Consider the following 20,475-nt stretch of genomic DNA (forward strand, 5'->3'; position numbering starts at 1 on the left):
TACTGCCTAGCACTGACATTAGTTGTATAATTGAAGGGGAAAAAATCAATCCTAAAAAAAAGCACAGCACAGAAAATTATAAAAAAGAAATGCCAACAGATTTTTTTTTACTTCTGAGGTTTATGGTGCATTTGTGAACATTTATGTTCAAAGTAGGAATGTCTACCAAATTTTAAATAAGTTAATATTCATTTCTCTTGTCAGTGAGCTGGCACTGGATATCTTCTGTGTCCTAAGTTACTTTTACAGATAATTGCTACTTTTTTTTTCTTATACTTTCATACTATAAATCTGAGACTTTCAGCTGAGTACCTATAGATGTTTTATCCAGTCAGTGTCAACTTAAACTTTCCTTATAGCACTTCATGTTCTTGACCAAAGTTGTATTGTAATGACTCAAAGAGATTCCCCAATAGCAACATCCTGATTGAGCTCTATTAGTCAGCAAACTAAAGAAACTCAGCTGAAGAAGGATTTGCCTTGCTGAAACTGTCCATTATATGGAATGAGAAAAGGAAAACAGACAAAACAAGTGAGTACCATGTTCTTATGCACTGACTACATTTGCTAGGACATTCGTTTATTTTGTACCTCACTAAGCACTGCTAATGGTTCACACTTTTTGAAAAGAGAATGAATTACAGTATACTAATATAATTGTAATTTTATTGAGATTATGTACTGGAAGGTGACTCATTTGCAAATGAGTAATGAAGAACCAAAAAAGTGCTTGAAAATAAACTTAGATATGAACAGAATAGATGTAGGTGCCACCTTGCAATTCAAAGGCTGTAGCCCAGATTTCTTACTACTTATTGACACACAAATTTATTTATTTTTTCTTATTTCATTCTTTCCCCTTCCCTTATTTTTTTCCCATGTAATCACAATTCAGACTGACCACACAGGTCTTTATACATCATCTCCACAGTATGACAGACCTGCCTGAGTTCAGTTTCAATCTGTCTGATCCTCTCCATGATCTCAGAAAGCTCTTGCAGCTTATCCTGAATGAGCTTGTTGTTATGATCATAAACAGGAAATACGCTTTCCTCCAGTTTCTCTGCCAAGCTTGAAACCTTTTTTGGGAGAAAAAGAAGCAAAGAGTTAAACTGAACTTGGCAGACTTCTTTGTCTACTTTTGGTTTTAAATTGTAACAAATGTGTCCAGTTGCAATAAATGACAGTTTGAGTAACTGTTTATACATGGCTTGTACAGTAACCACAGATCTGGTGAGATAGCATGAAGAGTATAGCAAGCACGAACAGCTCGATTGTGCGTGCTTCAAACCTTCAGAAGGCTGGTGGACTGCTTGACTCAGAAGCTCTGGGCTGCAGTGTGCTATGCCGATCAAGCAAGTGTTCGCACCAAGTTTGGCAACAATATGGTGATCTCTGGGGAGTTAGGCTGCCTAAGGAGAGGTGAACTAGCTCAGGTCAAAGATAAAGCAAGTCATTTTCTGATTCCTTTGTGATGTGTGCCTGGCCCTAATAGCTACTAAGTTAGAATCCAGGTCGATAATATAGTGAGCATATAATTGCCCTTGCAGCTCTCCTGCTTTTACCATTACTTACGTGATGTGTTTTTGCTGCTTACATCAGAATGTTGAGCTACAATTTAATAGAGAACTCTGCTATTTCTTTCTTACATACTTTTATTTTTAATTGTTGAATTTTAAGGATGTTTTACTATATTGTTGTCCATTGTATAATGTTTGGTGGAAAGGTGAGGTACAGAATTCATATATAAAATTTCTGCCTTTGAATATTTGAAGTTTACATTTTAATGGAAATTATATTGATTTGCAGATTTGAGGGATACTCCATTTTTTGCCCCAGATGGCCCTCTAAGACACAATGCAGTTATTAAAGCAAAATATCAAAATATATAACTGATGTGAGTTGGAAAGAAAGGGGTTAAAAATGGAAGAAATGCACCAGATGGAATAAGCAGAGGGGGAGGGAAGGAGTGACGATGGCTAGAAGTATTCTAGGAGCAGGTAATAAAACATGAAATAGGTAAGCTCTCGCAAATTCAGCTTGATTCCTAGGTGGGGAGTTCATGTTGCTTTCTTGGCAAAAATACAGAAGTAGTTAATGCCATTAATTTCTGCTGGGATTTTTTTTTAATAGCATGAAACATTTTGAATTCAAAATGTTTCGATTGGAAAGAGCCGTTCTGACCTCGCCAATAGTTCCAGAAGGTTCCAAGTTCAAAAGAGATGCTTCAAGCTTGGGAATACCAGAGCAACATCAGAAACTTCCTGTTAGGTTGGAACAGCCCATCCAAGTCAAAACAGCTATTTTGAATGTGGAAGTGTTTATATGCCTATTTTTTTTTAAGATTTACCGGTCTGGTGTACAGCCAGAGAATTTCCTGGTGACTTCCTTTCCAAGTTCTAACCAGGTCAGATCATACTTAATTTTTTCAAGTTCAGCCAAGTTGGCTAGGTGCTGGCACCTCTTTGATTAAAAGCAGAAAGATTCATTGAGAAAATGAATGAAAGTTAACTAGATTTGTGTGGAAAAGACAAAGTAACAAGATTATCAAGAACAGCATGTGACAACATGCTGTGTTGTGTTACACGTGCCATATGAGAATAATATATCAGTGCAAGCAAAAGAAAGAAATCAGTTGGAGGTATTACGAACAAAGGAAAGGAGGGGAAAGTACAGTACATTCATGGTGAATTTAGTTTACTTTTTCCAGAGTATTTGAAAAATGAGGCTCTCGCTTTTAGGAGCTAGCTGTTCGGAATAATTTGTAAAATTGAGCGTAATAATTATTTCCTGTTTCTCAAAACTCTTCATTTTACCACCACCAGATTTGTTCCTGCTTTACCTTCATCAGAAGACTTTCTCTGAAGTTGTTCATGAGTACATGGTCTTTCTTCCTATTCTCATTAATCTTATCAATTAGTTTCTGTGTTCTTTCCTGAAGATTTTCAATAGTTGAATCTAGGGCTATAAAATAATTCGAGGCTTTGCTATCTGGCCTTCCTCCGCTTACATTTGCATTGGGAAGAGTTCTTTTAGGAGAATCTTTCCTATATTTTCAGAAAAATAAAAAGAGACTTTTGAAATGCTTTACAGTATAAAAATGATAGTAGATTAACTAGTTTCTGTGCATAGGGATATGATAGAACTGATGCTGTCACACGTAGAATTAACTTCATAACAGAAGATAACAGACTGCAAATTAAAATATTATGGAGTTTCTTGAATCTATAAGCAACTCACATGCCACATCTAATCCAAGAAAATTTGGTTTGACAGCCATCTCACTTCACCATATCCTAAATAATGAAGACTAATAGATTACAGAGGATAGAATTCCATATATTTTTCATGTTGCTTCTTCAGATCTTTTCACTTTTTATTATTCATTAACAAAATGTCTGTACTGCCCCAATACAACAATTAAATCAATTTTTAAAGTTCATGAATTGTTTCTTTCCATTATCAATTTTCTTTAATCTGTTTTACTGGAGCCTAGCCCTGACCCTATATGTTTGCTTTGAATTAAGTAGAGCTATATTCAGTGGGATTTACATTTAGCTAATTCATGAGACTGTATACTACCCATTGGATTTATTTTGTCATATCCCACTAAAAGGAGGGAACATTTTAAGGACTATCTTTTGTTTATGATATGAAAAGAAAAAATGACCAATTCTTCCGATCCATAATAAAAAAAAATATTTTTTTCTTATAATAACTTGTTTGTGTCGTACGTCTGCTTCACTCAAGAAGCAGTATTCAGTGTAGTATTCAGTGCTTATTCTATTTTTTTTCTCAGAGCAAACTGGGAGTAGACTGCAGTATATCTCCAATTTCTTGAATCCTCAGGAAGGATTTGGAAAGACACCTGTCTATATTACCAAACACTATTGCCCAAGTACACAAAATTGCACAAGAATGGTAATTCCAACTGCATTCATAAATCATATTAAGCCATAATATAGTCTGCTTGTAGCATAAGTTGGTGTGTGAACCTAGCCATTGCAAATTGTAAACCGTTTAGACTGTTATTCTAAATGACAGATTAGCACACATGAACCAGATCAATATAAGACAGCAAGCACATCACCTCTAAAATGTCATTTTAGTTGCATTGGGTATAAAACTTCTCAATCAGTAATACTTTAGGTTGGATGTAGGTGCTATTACTGCTACATGTTCCCTCATAGAAGGAAGGTTTTGGTCAATTTTATGCTAAAAATCAACCTTTGGGGGGAAAAAATCTGTTCATTAATGCTATGGGTCATGATACCCATTTTGAATTCACTCACATTTCATTGCTGAAGATTTTAAAGTTTCATAATACTTTTTTATTTTTAATCTTACCTTGATGGATTATCACTTAATTCATTTCTTTCTGAACTAGTGAAGAATAGACTATTTGATTTATCCTGTTCCTGCTCTGGCTCTTGGAACTGAAATTCTTGAATAGACATAATAGCCTTTAAGGATGAGGGAGAGAGATGTCATCAGAAGGCAGTGGTATGACCCAGTTAATCCTTATTTTTGTTAATTATTGTTTTGGCTTTCTGCAAAAGCCAAAAATAATTGATAAAATATTAACTTTTATATATTTTAATGTAGTTTAAAATGGATTATAATCTGATTTCAAACATGTTGGGGATAATTCAATAGTGTCAGTATATATATTGAACTTTACAGGGATATTACATGATAGAAAATAGATTTCAAATCAAGAGTTTTCTATCATTTGCAGTAAACAAATAATGATGACAAAAGCTATGATGACAATAGAAGTATAGGACAAGAATCCAACTGCTTCATATGCTGTTTGTGCAGAATGGATTACTATAGTGAAAAACAACTCAATACAACATCTATTGTTTAAAATTAATTCAGAGAGAAGGTACCCAAATAAACATATTACATGCTTGTTTTAGAATGTATATTTATACTGACACATTCTCAATTAAATAAAATTTAATTATAAATAACAAAATAAAATTATAAATAACAAAAATGGAAATAAACATGTTTAAAATGTATACAAGTAATACATTTGTATACAGTTAGCGCACATTAATATTGAGTTCAAGAACAGAGTTGATTGATTGATTGCATGCCATCAGCTGGTGACTTTTAGCAACTATATAGATAGACTTCCAGGATTATCTGTCCCCAACCTGGTCCTCTTCTAACCATGTACTCTTCACTGCTATAATCAAGTCTATCCACCTTCTGGTTGTCCTCTTCTCTTTCCTTCCTTCTTATTTAAAACAGTTACTATCTGTCCATTGGCATCCTTTAACACGCCATTTGGAAGTTGGAATCTCCTCCTGAGTTTGGAAACCTTTTGGAAGATTTTCCATATTTTACCATGATTGTTTCTATTTTCAGCATCTTTACATATGTTGTTGTAATACTGCTCCTTGTCTCATCTAACGTCCCTCTGAAATTCTTTGTTAAGTTCCTTCCTGAGATCTTTGTCTTTATTTGCAGTGCATCTTATATGCATGTTCTGTTGATTTTAAACTTGACCATAAAACTGACTTTCAGTCAGAAGATCATAACTCAGGATTTGAAAAAAAAGGAATGGCATTGCTTTCATAGGAAGGATATAGCAAAGAGAGTACTAAAATAGGAGTGTTGTTAATCCATTCATGCAGTCTGCTGTGAGATAGATAATGTTACATGATAGACTGATCTACTCTGAGTTATGGAAGATACAAAATCCTAATCAAGATTCATACAATATCTTATCTGATACAGTTAGATTTTTCCCCTTCTCTATTATTTTGGATAATTTTTATATGAAAATAATGGTAGTTAAATAGCTATTTATATGCATATATCATGTGACGTGCTGGGCTTGATGAATCCAAGGCTGGGGTTAAAATTGCTGAGAGAAACATTAACAATCTCAGATATGCAGATGATACCACTTTGATGGCTGAAAGTGAGGAGCCTTATGATGAAGGTGAAAGAAGAAAGTGCAAAGGCTGGGTTGCAGTTAAACCTCAGAAAAACCGATTATGGCAACCAGCTGGATTGATAACTGGCAAATAGAGGGAGAAAACGTAGAGGCAGTGACAGACTTTGTATTTCTAGGCACAAAGATTACAAACACTGCCATACTCCAGGAAATAAAGCCAGACTGCTCACTTGAGGGAATGATATTAAAGGCAAAACTGAAGTACTTTGGCCACATAATGAGAAGACAGAATACCCTGGAGAAGATGCTGATGCTAGGGAGAGTGGTAGGCAAAAGGAAGAGGGGCCAACCAAGGGCAGGATGGATGGATGATATTCTAGAGGTGACAGACTCGACCTTGGGGGAGCATGGGGTGGCGACGACGGACAGGAAGCTCTGGTGAGGGCTGGTCCATGAAGTCACGAGTCAGAAGTGACTGGACAAATAAACAACAAATGCATACTAAAATAAGGGATTATATTCAAAGTGTTGGCCTATATTATTTACATCATAGAATCTGACACCCTTTCTGATTATAATGCAAACTGTTTCTAAGAGTTTGCAGTGTGGTACAGATGATTGCTGAGCAAGAAAAGTAAAACAGTATGTTGTACGTGTAGACAAGGTATGCTACTTATATTGGATTTTGGCAATGATATTTATTTTTTTGTACCCACGTGATCCTGATCAGATAAGACCAATTAATTGGAAGAACAATTAAGTGAAATCTCACAGTAAGATGAAGTCAGAAAAGTGATACTTCTTTCCATAACTCTCTGGGAAACTGATTGGATATTCTGATAGCAGTCATTTTTATTTCTAATGAAAAGGTTTCTTCATGTGCACTTGCATCAATAAAAACCCATTCACCCACCCATTCACCCACCCACCCAAGGCACACAGAGCTGCTCTTAGATCTGCTGAAACAGACAAAATCAGCAGAGGTCAGGATTATGAATTTATTTCCAATAACCAATTTGTAGCAGTCACTCTCATTTTTCCACAAAACATCAGATCCTGTTTACTCCGGTACTGTAGTAAGAAACAAAACAAAGGTATGTGAATGGAGGCTCATGTTAGGGAAAGCTATGCTAAAGTGGTGGCCCCCAGATTTTCTTCTCCAGAACCTGAAAATAAAAACATATTTGAAGTATCCTAGAGGATAGCCAGTGGGATGGAATAGATAGATTTTAAGACTCAGTGGAATGGGAAACTTCTGTTCCAATACTTCCTCAGCCACCAAACTGGGCAAACCACTAACAGACTACCATTAAGTAATATAAAACGCTGCCCTCATTTTCTTAAAGACACCGTGCCTTTTTAAAAATCCATACTCCATTTTCTGCTTAAAGATTACTGATCATATCAGTCCTCATTTAGTGACTGCCTTGTTTAGTGACCAGTTATGGCGGTGATGAAAAAGTAACTTTACAACCAATCCTCACATTTACAACCTTTGCAGGTCTGTAAAGCAAAGGAAAGCTGAAGTAAGTTCATAAGCACAGTTGTGATTTCACTTAGCGACCCCTTCACTTAATGACTGAGTTGCCAGCCCCAATTGTCACTAAATGAGGACTACCTGTAAATTCAGAAGAACAGGTTACAAATTAAGATTGTATAAACAATCTGTGTGTGCTTTTGAGTCATTGTTGATTCCTGGCAACTGCCTGGACTAGTCCCTGCAGTTTTATTGGCAAGATTTTTTGGAAGTGGTCTGTCCTTGCCTCCTTTCTAGGGCTGGGAAAGAGTGACTGGCCCAAGGTCACCCAACTGGCTTTGTACCTCAAGCAGGACTAAAACTCCCAGTCTCTAGCCTGATGTCTTAAACCACTACACCAAACTGGCTCTCATAAACAGCTTTACCATAAGGGTTAAAATTAAAATTAAATAAAATTCATATAGTCCCTGAAGAGAAAGAGGAATGAAGAACATGGAGCTTGTCCAACCTCCCTTTCTCCCTCTCCCCCTCCCCCTCCCCCTCCACACACACACACACATATACATAGACTCACATACAGAAATACATACAAATACACATATATTCAGAAGTGTGTCTTTGTGTGAGGGAAAGCTATGGTTTACCTCCTCCTACTTTCTGCCCTATTTTGAATGAGATCAATCACATTCCTCCCTGAGGAGAAGTTCTTCCCTCCCCCCTCCCCCGCGTGCAATAGCTGCGGGAGGGGGAGGGGTCTGAGTGTAAAGAAATAAAACATCTGATGCATCTTCTAAGGAGGGTGTATCCATTAGCCTTCCTCAACCTTCCTTTTGCATCCGTAGCCTTCCTCAACCTGGTGTCCCCCAGACATCTTGGACTCCAACTCCTATGTTCCCCATCCAGTACACCCTATGGGAAGATATGTGTTCAACTCCAACACCTCTTGAAGGGAGCTGCTTGGGAAGGCTGGTGCATGTTGTCTTTTGAGAAACAGGCTCAGGTCTGCCTCAGCCAGTCCTCAAGCAAGACAGGTTTGAATCTCTGAGAAAGCCTGAAGGGCTGACAGCTGGTAGGCCCTTTTCCGACTAACACATTTTATTAAAAGGCATGAACTTCTGTAAGCTGAGCTCACTTCACCAGATCAAACGGTGTCGTAAAAGCTTATGCCTTTTAATAAAACGTGTTAGTCAAAAAAGGGCCTACCAGACGCCTGATTTTTGACTGACGAGAGAGAGCCAGTTTGGTGTAGTGGCTCAGGCTAGAAACCAGGAGAGCGTGAGTTCTAGTCCTGCCTGAGGCACAAAGCCAGCTGGGTGACCTTGGGCCAGTCACTCACTCTCAGCCCTAGGAAGGAGGCAATGGCAAACCACTTCTGAAAAACCTTGCCAAAAAACTGCAGGGAATAGTCCAGGCTGTCTCTAAGAGTCTACACGGACTCCAAGACACAGGAAAAATATGCTGACTAGAGATGACCACTAGATGACCACTCAAAGAGAGACAGAAAACTACTGGAACTGTGTGCTGTCATCTGGTTATCCTTTGGAATTTTGTAACCCAGACCTGATAGCCCTAATGCTGAGGCAACTTCCTGGCACTGCTTCATCCACCACACCCAAGAGAGCCTCCTGAGCTGCTTCTGTTGCTGTCCTTCCTCCCCAGAGGGGTTTGTGTGTGCAATCTCTGGCCACCAGAACAAGTCTGTTTCCTCAGATCTAGCTACTAGCTCTTTAACTGATAACTAAGAATGGGATGGGGAGTTGTCTGCCTTGGGATCCAGAATCTGGGCTTCTCCATTTCAAAAACACCTAGCATAGTCAATACTGGGCAGATTACTATATGAAAAATAGTTTGTGCAGAAAGCTGGAAAGGATGTAGTTTTAAGGCTCTTGTGGACATAACCTTCCTGCCAGCCTGCAGGCAGTCCTCATCCCCAAGTAAGATATGGCTGCCAGGCACACTGTCAAGTTACCCCAGCTCCTTCCTCTGTTGGAGAAGGTCGTTCAGTCCTTTAAAAAAAAGGACAGAAGTCCATGGACTAGTTGATAAAAAAGTAGGCTTCCATCCTTATCAGCCCCCTGATTAATGCCTGAAATCCCCAAGAAGCTAGAGAAGCAGGAACTTTTGCTCCCCAAAATGCCTATTTCTCTAGGAATAGTTAAAATTTCTAAACAAGAATATATGCTATATTTTTAAATTCCAGTTTGCTGTATTGTGCTATCCCATGTTCCTTATTCTCTGTACAAGTTAGGAAATTAAGTGTAAATCCAGCCTTTATCCATACTTGGGGCTGAAGACATGAAATTTTAAGGTAAAGAATCTCCTGTGATTTGTACCTCTGTAATATCTTTTTAGAGATATGGCAGAGAACCCTCCATTTGTAGCAAACTAGTACTGTCTTTTACTCTATTCAGAGCATTATATTTTTGGGGGGGGTTTCTTTTTTTGACCAATTTATCAGCTATTGTTTCTGTGATCTGGGCAGTAAGATCATTTTATCTCCCAAAGGTGGAAGGAGGGGTTGTGATCAGGCCTCTGTGCCAAGGAGTGGCACTACTGCAATTATTTTAAATTTTGTATTTTTCCCTTTTAATTAATTAAGATGGCATAGGCTGTGCCAACTTTACACTGGAAGTTATTAGACAGGATTATATGTCCCAAAATCCAAAACTGTAAATATTGACTAATAACCAATAAATTTATTAATTAATATTTGAAACTAATGTTATAGTCAAGTAAGAAGCGGTTGACAATTTATGACAATACAGAACAATCAGTATTTATAGCTAACATATGAAGCAATTAAGTAAGAAGCAGTAATAATCCATGAGAGATTCAGAGAGTAACATATTTAATTCAGAGGGAGAAAGACTAGATTCTGTAAGATAAAGGCAAGGAGATTAGAGAATAGCAGGGGAAATAGAGCAAGTTTAACAAAGTGATTAACTTCCTACAGTTTTCAGCTATGGAGAAATAAAGAAAATGTTTTGAATTGAAGAGAGAAGGGGAAAGGGAAGGAATCACCTTTCGTTTGCAGATTGGGCACAGAGTTCTGGTTCTTTTTTTTATAAAACTGTATCATTTTCAAGAAGATACAAACAAAAGAATATAGAACAGATAGAAAACAGAACTAAAGAAAAAAGAACAAACTATAAAAGTGTCAGTAGAAAGAAAACAGAAAAGGAAAGTGACTTCCAACTCCCTCCGATACAGATATAGATAAGTTTACAAATCTAATCTCTTACAATTAATTAACCTATCGTAACATTATTTCTATTAGAGCAAACCATTTAATCTCTAAAACCCAAAATCAAAACATTTTTTTCTTTTACAAGCAAGTAGTCCAAAAGTGGTTGCCAAGTTGATATAAATTTCTTATTAAAACTGTTAATTTAGCTATTTGAGCCAAGTCCATTAGTTTAACAATCCAATCTTCAGCCGTAGGTATTTGTGGATCTTTCCATCATTGTGCATATAACAATCTTGCAGCCGTGATCATGTATAACAGCAACACTCCATGTTGTTTCTCTAATTCCTTTTCCATCAATCCCAAAAGAAGAAGCTGGGGTTTTTTTGTATATTTACTTTAAGAATCTTTTGAATAGTAATACATATTTGATCCCAGAACTTTTTAGCCTTCTCACAAGTCCACCAAAGATGGTAAAAGGTTCCTTCACCCTGTAAAAATTTCCAACAGACATTAGTTACACCATTATACATTTCTGACTTGTCAGGAGTTAAATACCAACGATACATCATCTTATAGAAGTTTTCTTTCAAATTATAATTCAGCATAAATTTCAAACCTTTTGTCTACATATTCTCCCATTGATCCAACATATTATATCCAAAATTCTTAACCCATTAAATCATGCAGTCCTTAACTTGTTCATCTTCCATATTCATCTATAACAAAATCTTATACATCTTAGTAATAACATGATCATCATTTATGTTTTATTGTAAACGGCCCAGAGGCCCTTTTGGGAGATGGGCAGTGATAAATCTGATTAAATAAATAAATAAATACATACATACATACATACATACATACAAAGGTCCATTTCAAACTGAGTTATTTCATTAACAAATTTATAGTTCTTTTTGTCCAATGTAAAATGTTCTACCAGTTGCATATAGGTGTACCAATATCATGTAAATCCACCCAACTCTAATATTTCCCTTGTTTTAATTTTTGGTTCACCCTCCTCAAACTTTAACAAATCTTTATATTTTAACCAACTTATAGCTCCCACATTTTCTCTTCTAACAAATGCTTCCTGAGGTGACAACCATTAAGGTACATTTGGAGATAACCTTACCTTATATTTGTTCCAGATTCTCAGTTGGGCATTCCTGATAAAATGATATTTAAAATCCTTGTTAACTTTAACTTTGTCATACGTAAATAAGCATGCCACCTTAATTCATGTCCTTCAAGCTGTAGTAGTTTCTTGTTTGCCAAGGTAATCCATTCCTTCATCCAAAGCATACATCAGGCATCAAAGTACATTTTCAAATTAGGCAGACCCAAACCTCCTCATTCTTTGGCATCTTGTAACAGTTTATATTTAATTCTTGGTTTCTTGCCTTGCCAAATAAATTTGGAAAATCTCTCTGCCATTCTTTAAATGGTAAGTCTGTTGACAAAATTGGTAAAGTCTGGAAAAGAAACAGCATCCTAGGCAAAACATCTTAATCACAGATATTCTTCCCAAGAAAGACAATTGCAATTTCCCCCATCTTATCAAATCCTTTTTCACATCACTCCAAATTTTAACATAATTATTTTGAAATAACATACTATTTTTAACTGACATAATTACCCCCAGATACCTGACCTTTTTTTCAATCTGAAATCCTGTCTTACCCACCAGTAAGTCTTGATTAGACAGGGTCATGTTTTTAGTTAATATTTTAGTTTTTTGTTTCTTTACTTTAAGACCTGCCAATGACCCAAATTCTTTCAGTTTCTTCATCAGATGTTCTGTAGTTTCCAGGGGATCCTGTAATATCAAAACTAACTTGTCAGCAAAAGCTCTTAATTTAAATTCCTCTTGTTTAATTTTTAGTCCCTTTATTTGTTCATCACTTCTAATGTCTCTGTTTAAAACTTCCAGTACTAAGATAAATAACTAAGGTGATAGAGGACATCCTTGTCTTGTTCCTTTTTGTATCTGACGTGGTTCAGTTAGTTCATCATTTACAATGATATTTGCCTTTTGTGGTGTATAAATTGCCTTGATTCCTTGAATAAGATATTCTCCAAAGTCCATTATTTCCAAAACTTTAAACATAAAACTTCAGTTCTAATTATCAAAGGCTTTTTCTGCATCTAAAAAGATAAGAGCTGCTTGGCATTCATTCTGGTTCTTGAAGGTCACTATTAGATGGATCCTCCAACAGTTGGAAGGCAGGGAAGACAGAGAGTCCCTATCAGTACTGTTTTGCTCATGCTCTTGTTAGAATTTTTTTTTTTTTAATTTCCTTACCAGGTTCGCTTCTGAGCCAGGATCAAAGAAACAGGCAGTTGCATGAAATCAGGTTCTTTATTCTTCACCCAAGAGCAAAAGCAATGACAGCGAGCTGTTAGGTGGGCAGCCGCGCAGGGCCCCCTTCTTACAGCACATTACATACATTCCATTCCACTCCTTCTTTAGAATACCACCCCTTACTCAGTTACCCATACTCCACCTTAACCTCATTCCATATTAGGAACTTCCTTCCTTCTCTCTATCATCATTCCATATAAGGGGCTTCCTTCCATCCTTGCTAGGAAGGTGCCTTGACCGTTATTAAACAATGCCTTTCCTCTAGAGAAGCTATCCTTGGAATGTACACCTTATCTTGTTTCTATGGGCATAACTATCTATCAAGGTCTGTTAGAAAGGAAGAGTATGAAAGCCAACAAAACTCTTCAAGGAAATAAAATATGGTTTCAGAGCCATAATAAAAGTGCAAATGTTTCTAATATATTAATACTAAATATAAAATATATTTGTATAATTTCAATATATGTAAAATCTTCTATCACTCTTTGGCTTCCTATAATCATGGAGTTGGGCAGTCAGACAAGTTCAAATGGTGCCCTCTTTGTCTAACTCTGGATCCAGTTGTTCAGATGAGGTTGGGTAGACCCAGTAAGGCTGTGTTTCTAAAGTCTAAGAAGGCAATGTACTGGAGGACTTTGGGTCATCTCCAGTACTGTAGGACCCAGCAACCCCCTTGAGGTTGTACTCCAAGTCCAACTCAATGGAGGATTATGATCGGCAGCTGCCTGCATGAAGGTCACACTGGACGCAGGTCTAATTTGGGAGGGGAGGGGAAGAGTCTGGCTTTAGAAGTCTCAAAGAGGTTTCTCTCTGAGATAAGGAAAAACGCTGGCAAGTGAGGGAGAAAGTTCAGGGCTGGGCTGACTGGCCCAGTTCATTTGGAAGTTCTTCATTCAGAAGAATTCTTGGCAGTTCTTCTGAATGACTCCAGTTATGGATGGAGATTTTTAAAAAAGCTAAGAGGAGAGCATGATCTGGCAAAACAAAAAAGAGAGGTGGGTTTTTCTTATCTATGCATTTGACTAGAATTGCAAAAGTATTACTAGCCCAGGTAATCCCATTTTGGGGAAAAAATGATTAAAATGTGGGAAGTGGGGGTCAGAAAGAGAAGAAAAGGGGAAAAGGTTGGGTCAGGTGACTGGGTTAGATTAATGGCTTTTGCTCCTAGCCTGAACAAAAGAGTTATCACAAGATTTGATCTAAAGATTTTCCAGACTCCTTTTTCAGTTTCAAGGAATAGCTGATAAGTCTTGACAAGCTTATGCCTACTGCTTTGACTAATAAAAGCAATGTCTCAGGATGAGTTCTTGGCTCTGACAATATTATCTTATGCAGATATCCTCAGCCATTGTTTTGCCACAACCCAGCAAAGTAGGGAAAAAATTTAGCCTGGAAAGGTCATCCTTGGGCCCTTTTAATATCATTTTCCTCTGTTGTTACTAGACTGGGGGAGAGGTCCTGGGAGGACTATAGTACCTTGCTTTTCTTCAAGGTAGGGATAAGGTCCTTGTCCCAACTAGGCTTACCTGCTAGATTTCCTCTAGTGCATAAGGGTATCAAACAAACAAATCTTTATTACGGTCAAAGACCAGCATAAGGAGGGTGGGGTACAGTCTGTTAAAAGCATAGAAGATACATTAAAATCTAATATAAAAAGCTAAAGCACAGAAGTAAAACACAGAGGCCTAGAGGAAAAGAAAAAAAAAGAAAATCTAATCTGTAAATACAGTACTCTAGTGTGATAAAATAAATGCTAGTTTGTGGCACCAGCCATCATCTGGCAAATTTTAAGCGCTGCTGCGCAGAACCTGGCAACATTGTATGTTGCGGCAGGGTTGGTATCTGACAGCAGCAGGGAGGTGTACAATCATCCCGAGAGCCCTGGGTATTTATGCAATAATGGTAAGATGAGGCTAGTTTGAATGTCTCTGTAATACAGGCACCGGAGGAGCACGTGCTCTGTTGTCTCTATGTGAGGAGAGTCACAGGGGCGTTGTCTCTCTGGGGAAGGAGCCTTCCTGTATCGGCCTTCAAGGACAGCTGAGGGGAGGGCGTGACATCGTGCCAGAGTGAAGGCCCTCCGATGGTTGGGTACCTCGAGTTTAGTTAAGTATGTCATAGGGGAGGCAGAATACCTGCTGGATTCACTGGCAATTAAGGTTGGGGACCTGGCTAAATCCAGCTGTCGCTCTGTGTCTGCTACACGCTGTTTGATGAGTGCTTTGGCTTAAACATATCCCATGCTGAGTAGTAGACCTGGAGAGAAGCCCAGGGATGAGATTTTAGTTGCCACTGGCTGTTTCCATGTGGACTGAAAGTCATCCCTCATTGTTAATGGGGCAAGGCCAAGGGAGAAAAAGGATAATCTGAGCCAATAGTTGAGTATAGTCACCTATACTCTAGCCCCCACTTTCATGAGGCCTGTCTCTAGTCTCAGGGTGGCATTAGAGACACATTTTGGGACTTGAAGGGCCGATCTTAGAAATTTGGATTGCACAAGTTCCAATGGTGCAAAATTGGAGAAGGCCAAGCTGGGCTCCATACAGGAATTGTGTTATTGGCTTGGCTTTGAATAATTTGAGTGCTGCAGGTATATAGTGGCCACCTCTTGATTTGAGGTATTTAAGAATGGCAGATGAGATAAGGGTATCAGTTTTTACTGGAAACATGAATTGTTCACTGCAGTTAGCATTTTTAACTTTTTGGTTTGCTTGTAGCATTAAGTTTGCACAATAAATAACTAATTAATAAACTGTGCATTTAAGTCAGTTTTTGACTCCTGGCGATTGCTTGGACTAATCCCTGCAGTTTTCTTGGCAAGGTTTTTCAGAAGTGGTTTATCACTGTCTCCTTTTTTAAATTATATATATAAATATAAATATAAATATTCTAATATAATGTGTATGTATGTATGTGTGTGTGTGTGTGTGTGTGTATATTAGAATTTTTCTATGTAGTAAAAATATATGGAACAAAGATACAGATAGAAAATAAGAAATAGAGAAAAAAGAAAGAAAAGAAAAAGAAAAAAATTCTTTTATGCCTTCCTCCCTTCTTTCCATCAAGTAATTATCATCTTAAACTTTTCCCCAGCTTGTCTTTTTTAATCCCCAAATCCCGAAATTGTCAATTCGATTTCTAGTCTGTTGCCTTAACCACTACACCAAATTGACTCTTGCATAAACATTTTCCAGATTGGAAGTGCAATTTAGAGGGGGGAGCAAATCACATTACAGGATGAATGAGGTGCCATTCCAGGGTGAGGTGTCCTTGGAAGACAGGTGAGGGCAGCAGAAACTACTAAACTGCTTTCCCAAAGCAGGGGGCAGACCCAACGTGTGAAGATCCAGGGGCTTTTTGGAGAGGTTTGGGAATATCTTCAGGACGGGGTGGCATCCGTTGGACCTTTCTCCTTTAGTTTAACAGCCCGAGCGAGTCTATTGCTATGATTTTTCATCTAATACTCAGCACCAGCTGTGTTTTCAGGAGCTAAACGAGATCCATCTGAATGGGGAACTCTTCAGTGACATCACAAAGTAGGTGGAGCCTTTCCTCTGGGCTTCCCCGGCATGTCTTCTGCGAGACTGTCCGATGGAAGAAGACGGGCTGAGCCTGCCGCTGCTTAATTTCTCGCGCTGCTTTGGCAGAGCCATATGAGACACAGCGACAGGTTTGCCTGACTTCTATCGGTCGACAGCGCCTTGCCGCTTCCTAACCGCTGCAGCTGCAAAACTTGAGGAGGAGGAACGCCCAAGCTCCTTCAAGGTGGGGACGAGACCACGCCGCTCCGGTGAGATTTGGGAAGGGACATTTCATAACTATGCAGCCTGCGAATGCGATTTCCCTCTTCCCTTGCGCTGTGGGCATCAAATGTGAATTAGCCCTGAGTTGGTAGTATGTTCAGAGTTTCCGGAGCTGCCTTCAGCTATGCACAACTATTCCTGGGAGGAGCCGCTTTGCACCTGCTCACTGGCGGGAAGGGGTCGAGGGAGGAGTGAGGCAAGGGCTCCCCAGAGAACGTGGAACCCGTTGGCTGCTCTCCCTTGGTGAATGTTTATTTTCCAAGAGCTTCTTGGAACGCTTTGAACGAAGTTTTTCCTCCCCTATGTATTGACAGAGATAAACCAAAGCTGATCATTGGGGATTATTCATTTAGAGGGGTCAGATCCTGGAGCGCCACTCGAGTTGTGTTGGCGCGTTTAAACCATCTTGGGTAAGGACTAAAACAACCAGAGAAAAGGGCAGCTATTTTAAGGCTTGTAAATCTTAATGTGCTTGGAGGCTTAGAAGATAAGGAATGGGATTCCAGAAAGTCCTTGCGCCTCACTCAGCAACCTTACTGATACTGAGGGAGCCAGGATAGTATTTTTCCACAAATGAAAATCCGAGTGTTTTCAATAGACAGGCACATTGTGAGGAATAGGAACATCTTTAAAAGCCATAAAATACTGCTGAAAAGACATGAAGAATAGCACTGAATCTTGCAGAACGAAGAATGTAATATTTGTAAAACAAAACACATCACTAACACAGGCTGTAAACATGTAGGTAACATAAGGACACTAAAGCCTTTGTAACATTAGGTCTCTCACCCAAATATTTTGTGGTTTCCTTAATCTAAAGAACCAAACCCACCATCTTGCCTCCATGTGGAGGGGAAATGAACACTCTTGTTTGACAATGATAATAACCTGCAAAATATCATTGTTTTGGTAGTAAGCCTGAATTCATGGCAAAGACTGCAGAATTCTGTCAACTCTGACAGAAGCAATGCCAGGTTCAATCACTGGCAATAAGCCAACTCTGCCCCCATATCACAACAGCTTATGAGCAGACACAGAGTGCTCTGTTCACTATTAAATTATTAGAATTCATAGACATTGGGGATTAAAAGGGCTTCCAGGTTGGGGTATTTCCAGATGGATAAAAGTGATTAATCTTTAGGGAATTAAGATCTAGTGTGTACAAACAACTGATCAGGCTCAATTAGATTGGACAAATAGTGACTTTTCATTAACAGTGGTCTATTATATAAATAACAAATTCAGATGGCAGGATAAATGTAATGAAGTGGACACAAGACCATGGAAGCATATATACTTGCTGTTTTCTAAAGTGCAATAGGACTTAGTGATTAACTGCACCCCCAGAGTGAAAGGACTTGGATAACATTCTTGCAGGTGCCAAAGGACTGCAAATAATGGATAACATTGAGCAGAAGGAAGAAAGTATTTATGGATAGCTGTAAATTGCCTGGGAAAGCTAAGATATAAACAAACAAGAGTAACACAATGTCCTGAAATAGGAGCTTCAATTAGGTTCCTGACAACTTGTGTGCTGGTCTTTAAACTCCCTTAATTCCCCATCAAAATAGCTATTCTGGTTGTGGATTATATGAGCTAAAGTACTTCATTTCTGAAGGCCACCAGGCTGAGAAAGATTGATGTAGGAAACCATGTTATTCCCACCCCCCTTAAATGGAATCACTTAATAACCCCTCTTCACAGAATTGCAATATAATACTTCTATTTTGATTTAGCACACCCCGTTTTTCAGGTCCTCTAGCTGCCTACTTTCTCCCTCTGTTTGCCTATGGCAAATAATCTCCATAGCACACCTAGGAGTGGGCGATGGGAGCAGGCTTTGGTGAAGTGGTTATTCCCCACTTTGATTAACTTCCAGCATAAAGGGCATTTCACTGGGGGTTGATGAAGGACAGTACGTAACCAGGGGCAATCCCATGGAGACTCATTGTCATGCTCCTGTAGGAAGAGAGCTGTGCTACTCCATGGTAGTCAAAAATCAGGAGTTTGGTAGCACGTATTCTAACAAATTTTATTAAAAGGTATAAACTTTCATGAGCCAACATTATCAAGATGATACTTATATGGATACTTATATGGAGAACAATAGATTAGGGAATCTGACATTCCGCCCCCCTCACAGTCAGATTACAAGAGTGCATGTAACACTTTAAAGACTTGCAATGGCTGTCCTAACTGGTGGTTAACCAAATCACTTAGTAAAGGTAAAGGTTTCCCTTGACATTAAGTCCAGTCGTGTCCGACTCTAGGGGGCGGTGCTCATCTCCATTTCAAAGCCGAAGAGCCGGCGTTTGTCCGTAGACACTTCTGTGGTCATATGGCTGGCATGACTACACGGAACGCCGTTACCTGCCCGCCGAAGTGGTACCTATTAATCTACTCACATTTGCATGTTTTCGAACTGCTAGGTTGGCAGGAACTGGGACTAGCAACAGGAGCTCACCCCGTCACGCGGATTCGAACCGCCGACCTTCCGATCGGCAAGCTCAGCAGCTCAGCGGTTTAACCCGCAGCGCCACCGCGTCCCTTGCCAAATCACTTATTCAATCCAATTTTCCAGGTTTGCCGAATACAATGAACCATAAACTATCCCAATTGAATTCACAGAACACCCTAGGCAAGCATGTCATTTGCAAAGGCACTGACAGAGCTGATGTTGAAGACAAACCAGATTAATATAGCAGATTTTATTAAATATGCATCTTCCTTTTGGTATGAGTGTGATAAATATCCAGTAGGTACTTTACTGCTTAATTTTCCTGCCACCTGCTTGAAATTGAGAGGTGCAGGAACGTCTCCAAAATATCAGGATATCCAAGAGACTTAAATAGAGCTTGGTTAGCACAAAAGTTTGTTGCGTCTTTAAGTCTATACAGATTGTCGCATGACGGAAAGCACCAGGCTATAACTACTACAGTACTCATTTTTATAACCGAAGACTGCCTATGGGTCCTGTTTGGATCTATGGACATTTGCAGAAATATACATGATGCCAGATACTTTGCTAAATTGGGGTGGCATGGAGCATTTGATGGGGGTGCTAGAGTACATGGCATGAAGCAACTAAATTGCCTTTTTGCAGCAGGATTTTGGACTGTTTTATCCACCATGATAACCATTTTGTGATATATCCTGCCTAAGGCAACCTTCTAATGAAAATATCCTGTATACACGGTTAGAAATCCAAATGAGCCCAAAATCCCTGATGTGGGGAAAGAATTTGACAAATCCATGAGTCATGACAGGCTACAATAACCAAACATGATCCATACTAACCAAAATATATTCCTTCTTATGTTTCAGATCCTCAAGGGGGTGCAGTCTCCTTTCACAAGCAGCCGGATTCAACATTGCCAGAATATGGAGCTTGTCTCACAGATATGGCCAGCAAATATGACCATCTCAAACCACACAAAAACTTTGGCCCTTCTGTCTCAGGATTCCTCTTCCTCCAATGAGCAACCCCTTTACAGCGACTACCAGCCACCAGCTCTTGATCTTATCCCGGTGCCCAAGGCTGTGCTTTATATGCTCATGGCTGCCCTGGTGGTAGTGAGTGTGGCATATGCCATTGTTGGTCATTTAATCAAGGACCTGGCTCATGACCTGGCAGGTGAGGGCAGTGTTGCTGAGGCAAGCACTTTAAGATGCACAGCCTTTAAATGCAAATTCTGTGGCAAAATCATGGGAAAAGGCAAGATTCCATGCCAG

The 20,475-nt window shown here is 38.8% G+C and overlaps 1 protein-coding gene across 1 annotated transcript; it reads right to left on the bottom strand.

Annotated features, from left to right (window-relative positions):
* Positions 1 to 123: 123 nt before the first annotated feature.
* SYCE2 (synaptonemal complex central element protein 2) lies at positions 124 to 4,569 on the bottom strand. The gene is made up of 3 exons (XM_063294407.1): positions 4,348 to 4,569; positions 2,843 to 3,047; positions 124 to 1,079 (listed from the first exon to the last, which is right to left on the bottom strand). Exons 1-3 carry the CDS (start codon positions 4,455 to 4,457, stop codon positions 885 to 887), a joined length of 510 nt encoding a protein of 169 aa, XP_063150477.1. The 5' UTR covers positions 4,458 to 4,569; the 3' UTR covers positions 124 to 884.
* Positions 4,570 to 20,475: the final 15,906 nt, after the last annotated feature.

Source organism: Candoia aspera, chromosome 2 (assembly GCF_035149785.1).
Source record: "Candoia aspera isolate rCanAsp1 chromosome 2, rCanAsp1.hap2, whole genome shotgun sequence".
NCBI lineage: Eukaryota > Metazoa > Chordata > Lepidosauria > Squamata > Boidae > Candoia > Candoia aspera.

Coding starts and splice junctions, on each gene's coding strand:
- SYCE2 (XM_063294407.1), bottom strand. CDS start 4,457: ATGTCTATTCAAGAATTTCAGTTCCAAGAGCCAGAGCAGGAACAGGAT. Junction 3,048..4,347: donor TTAAGTGATAATCCATCAAG/GTAAGATTAAAA, acceptor CTGAAAATATAG/GAAAGATTCTCCTAAAAGAA. Junction 1,080..2,842: donor GAGAAAGTCTTCTGATGAAG/GTAAAGCAGGAA, acceptor CTCCCAAAAAAG/GTTTCAAGCTTGGCAGAGAA.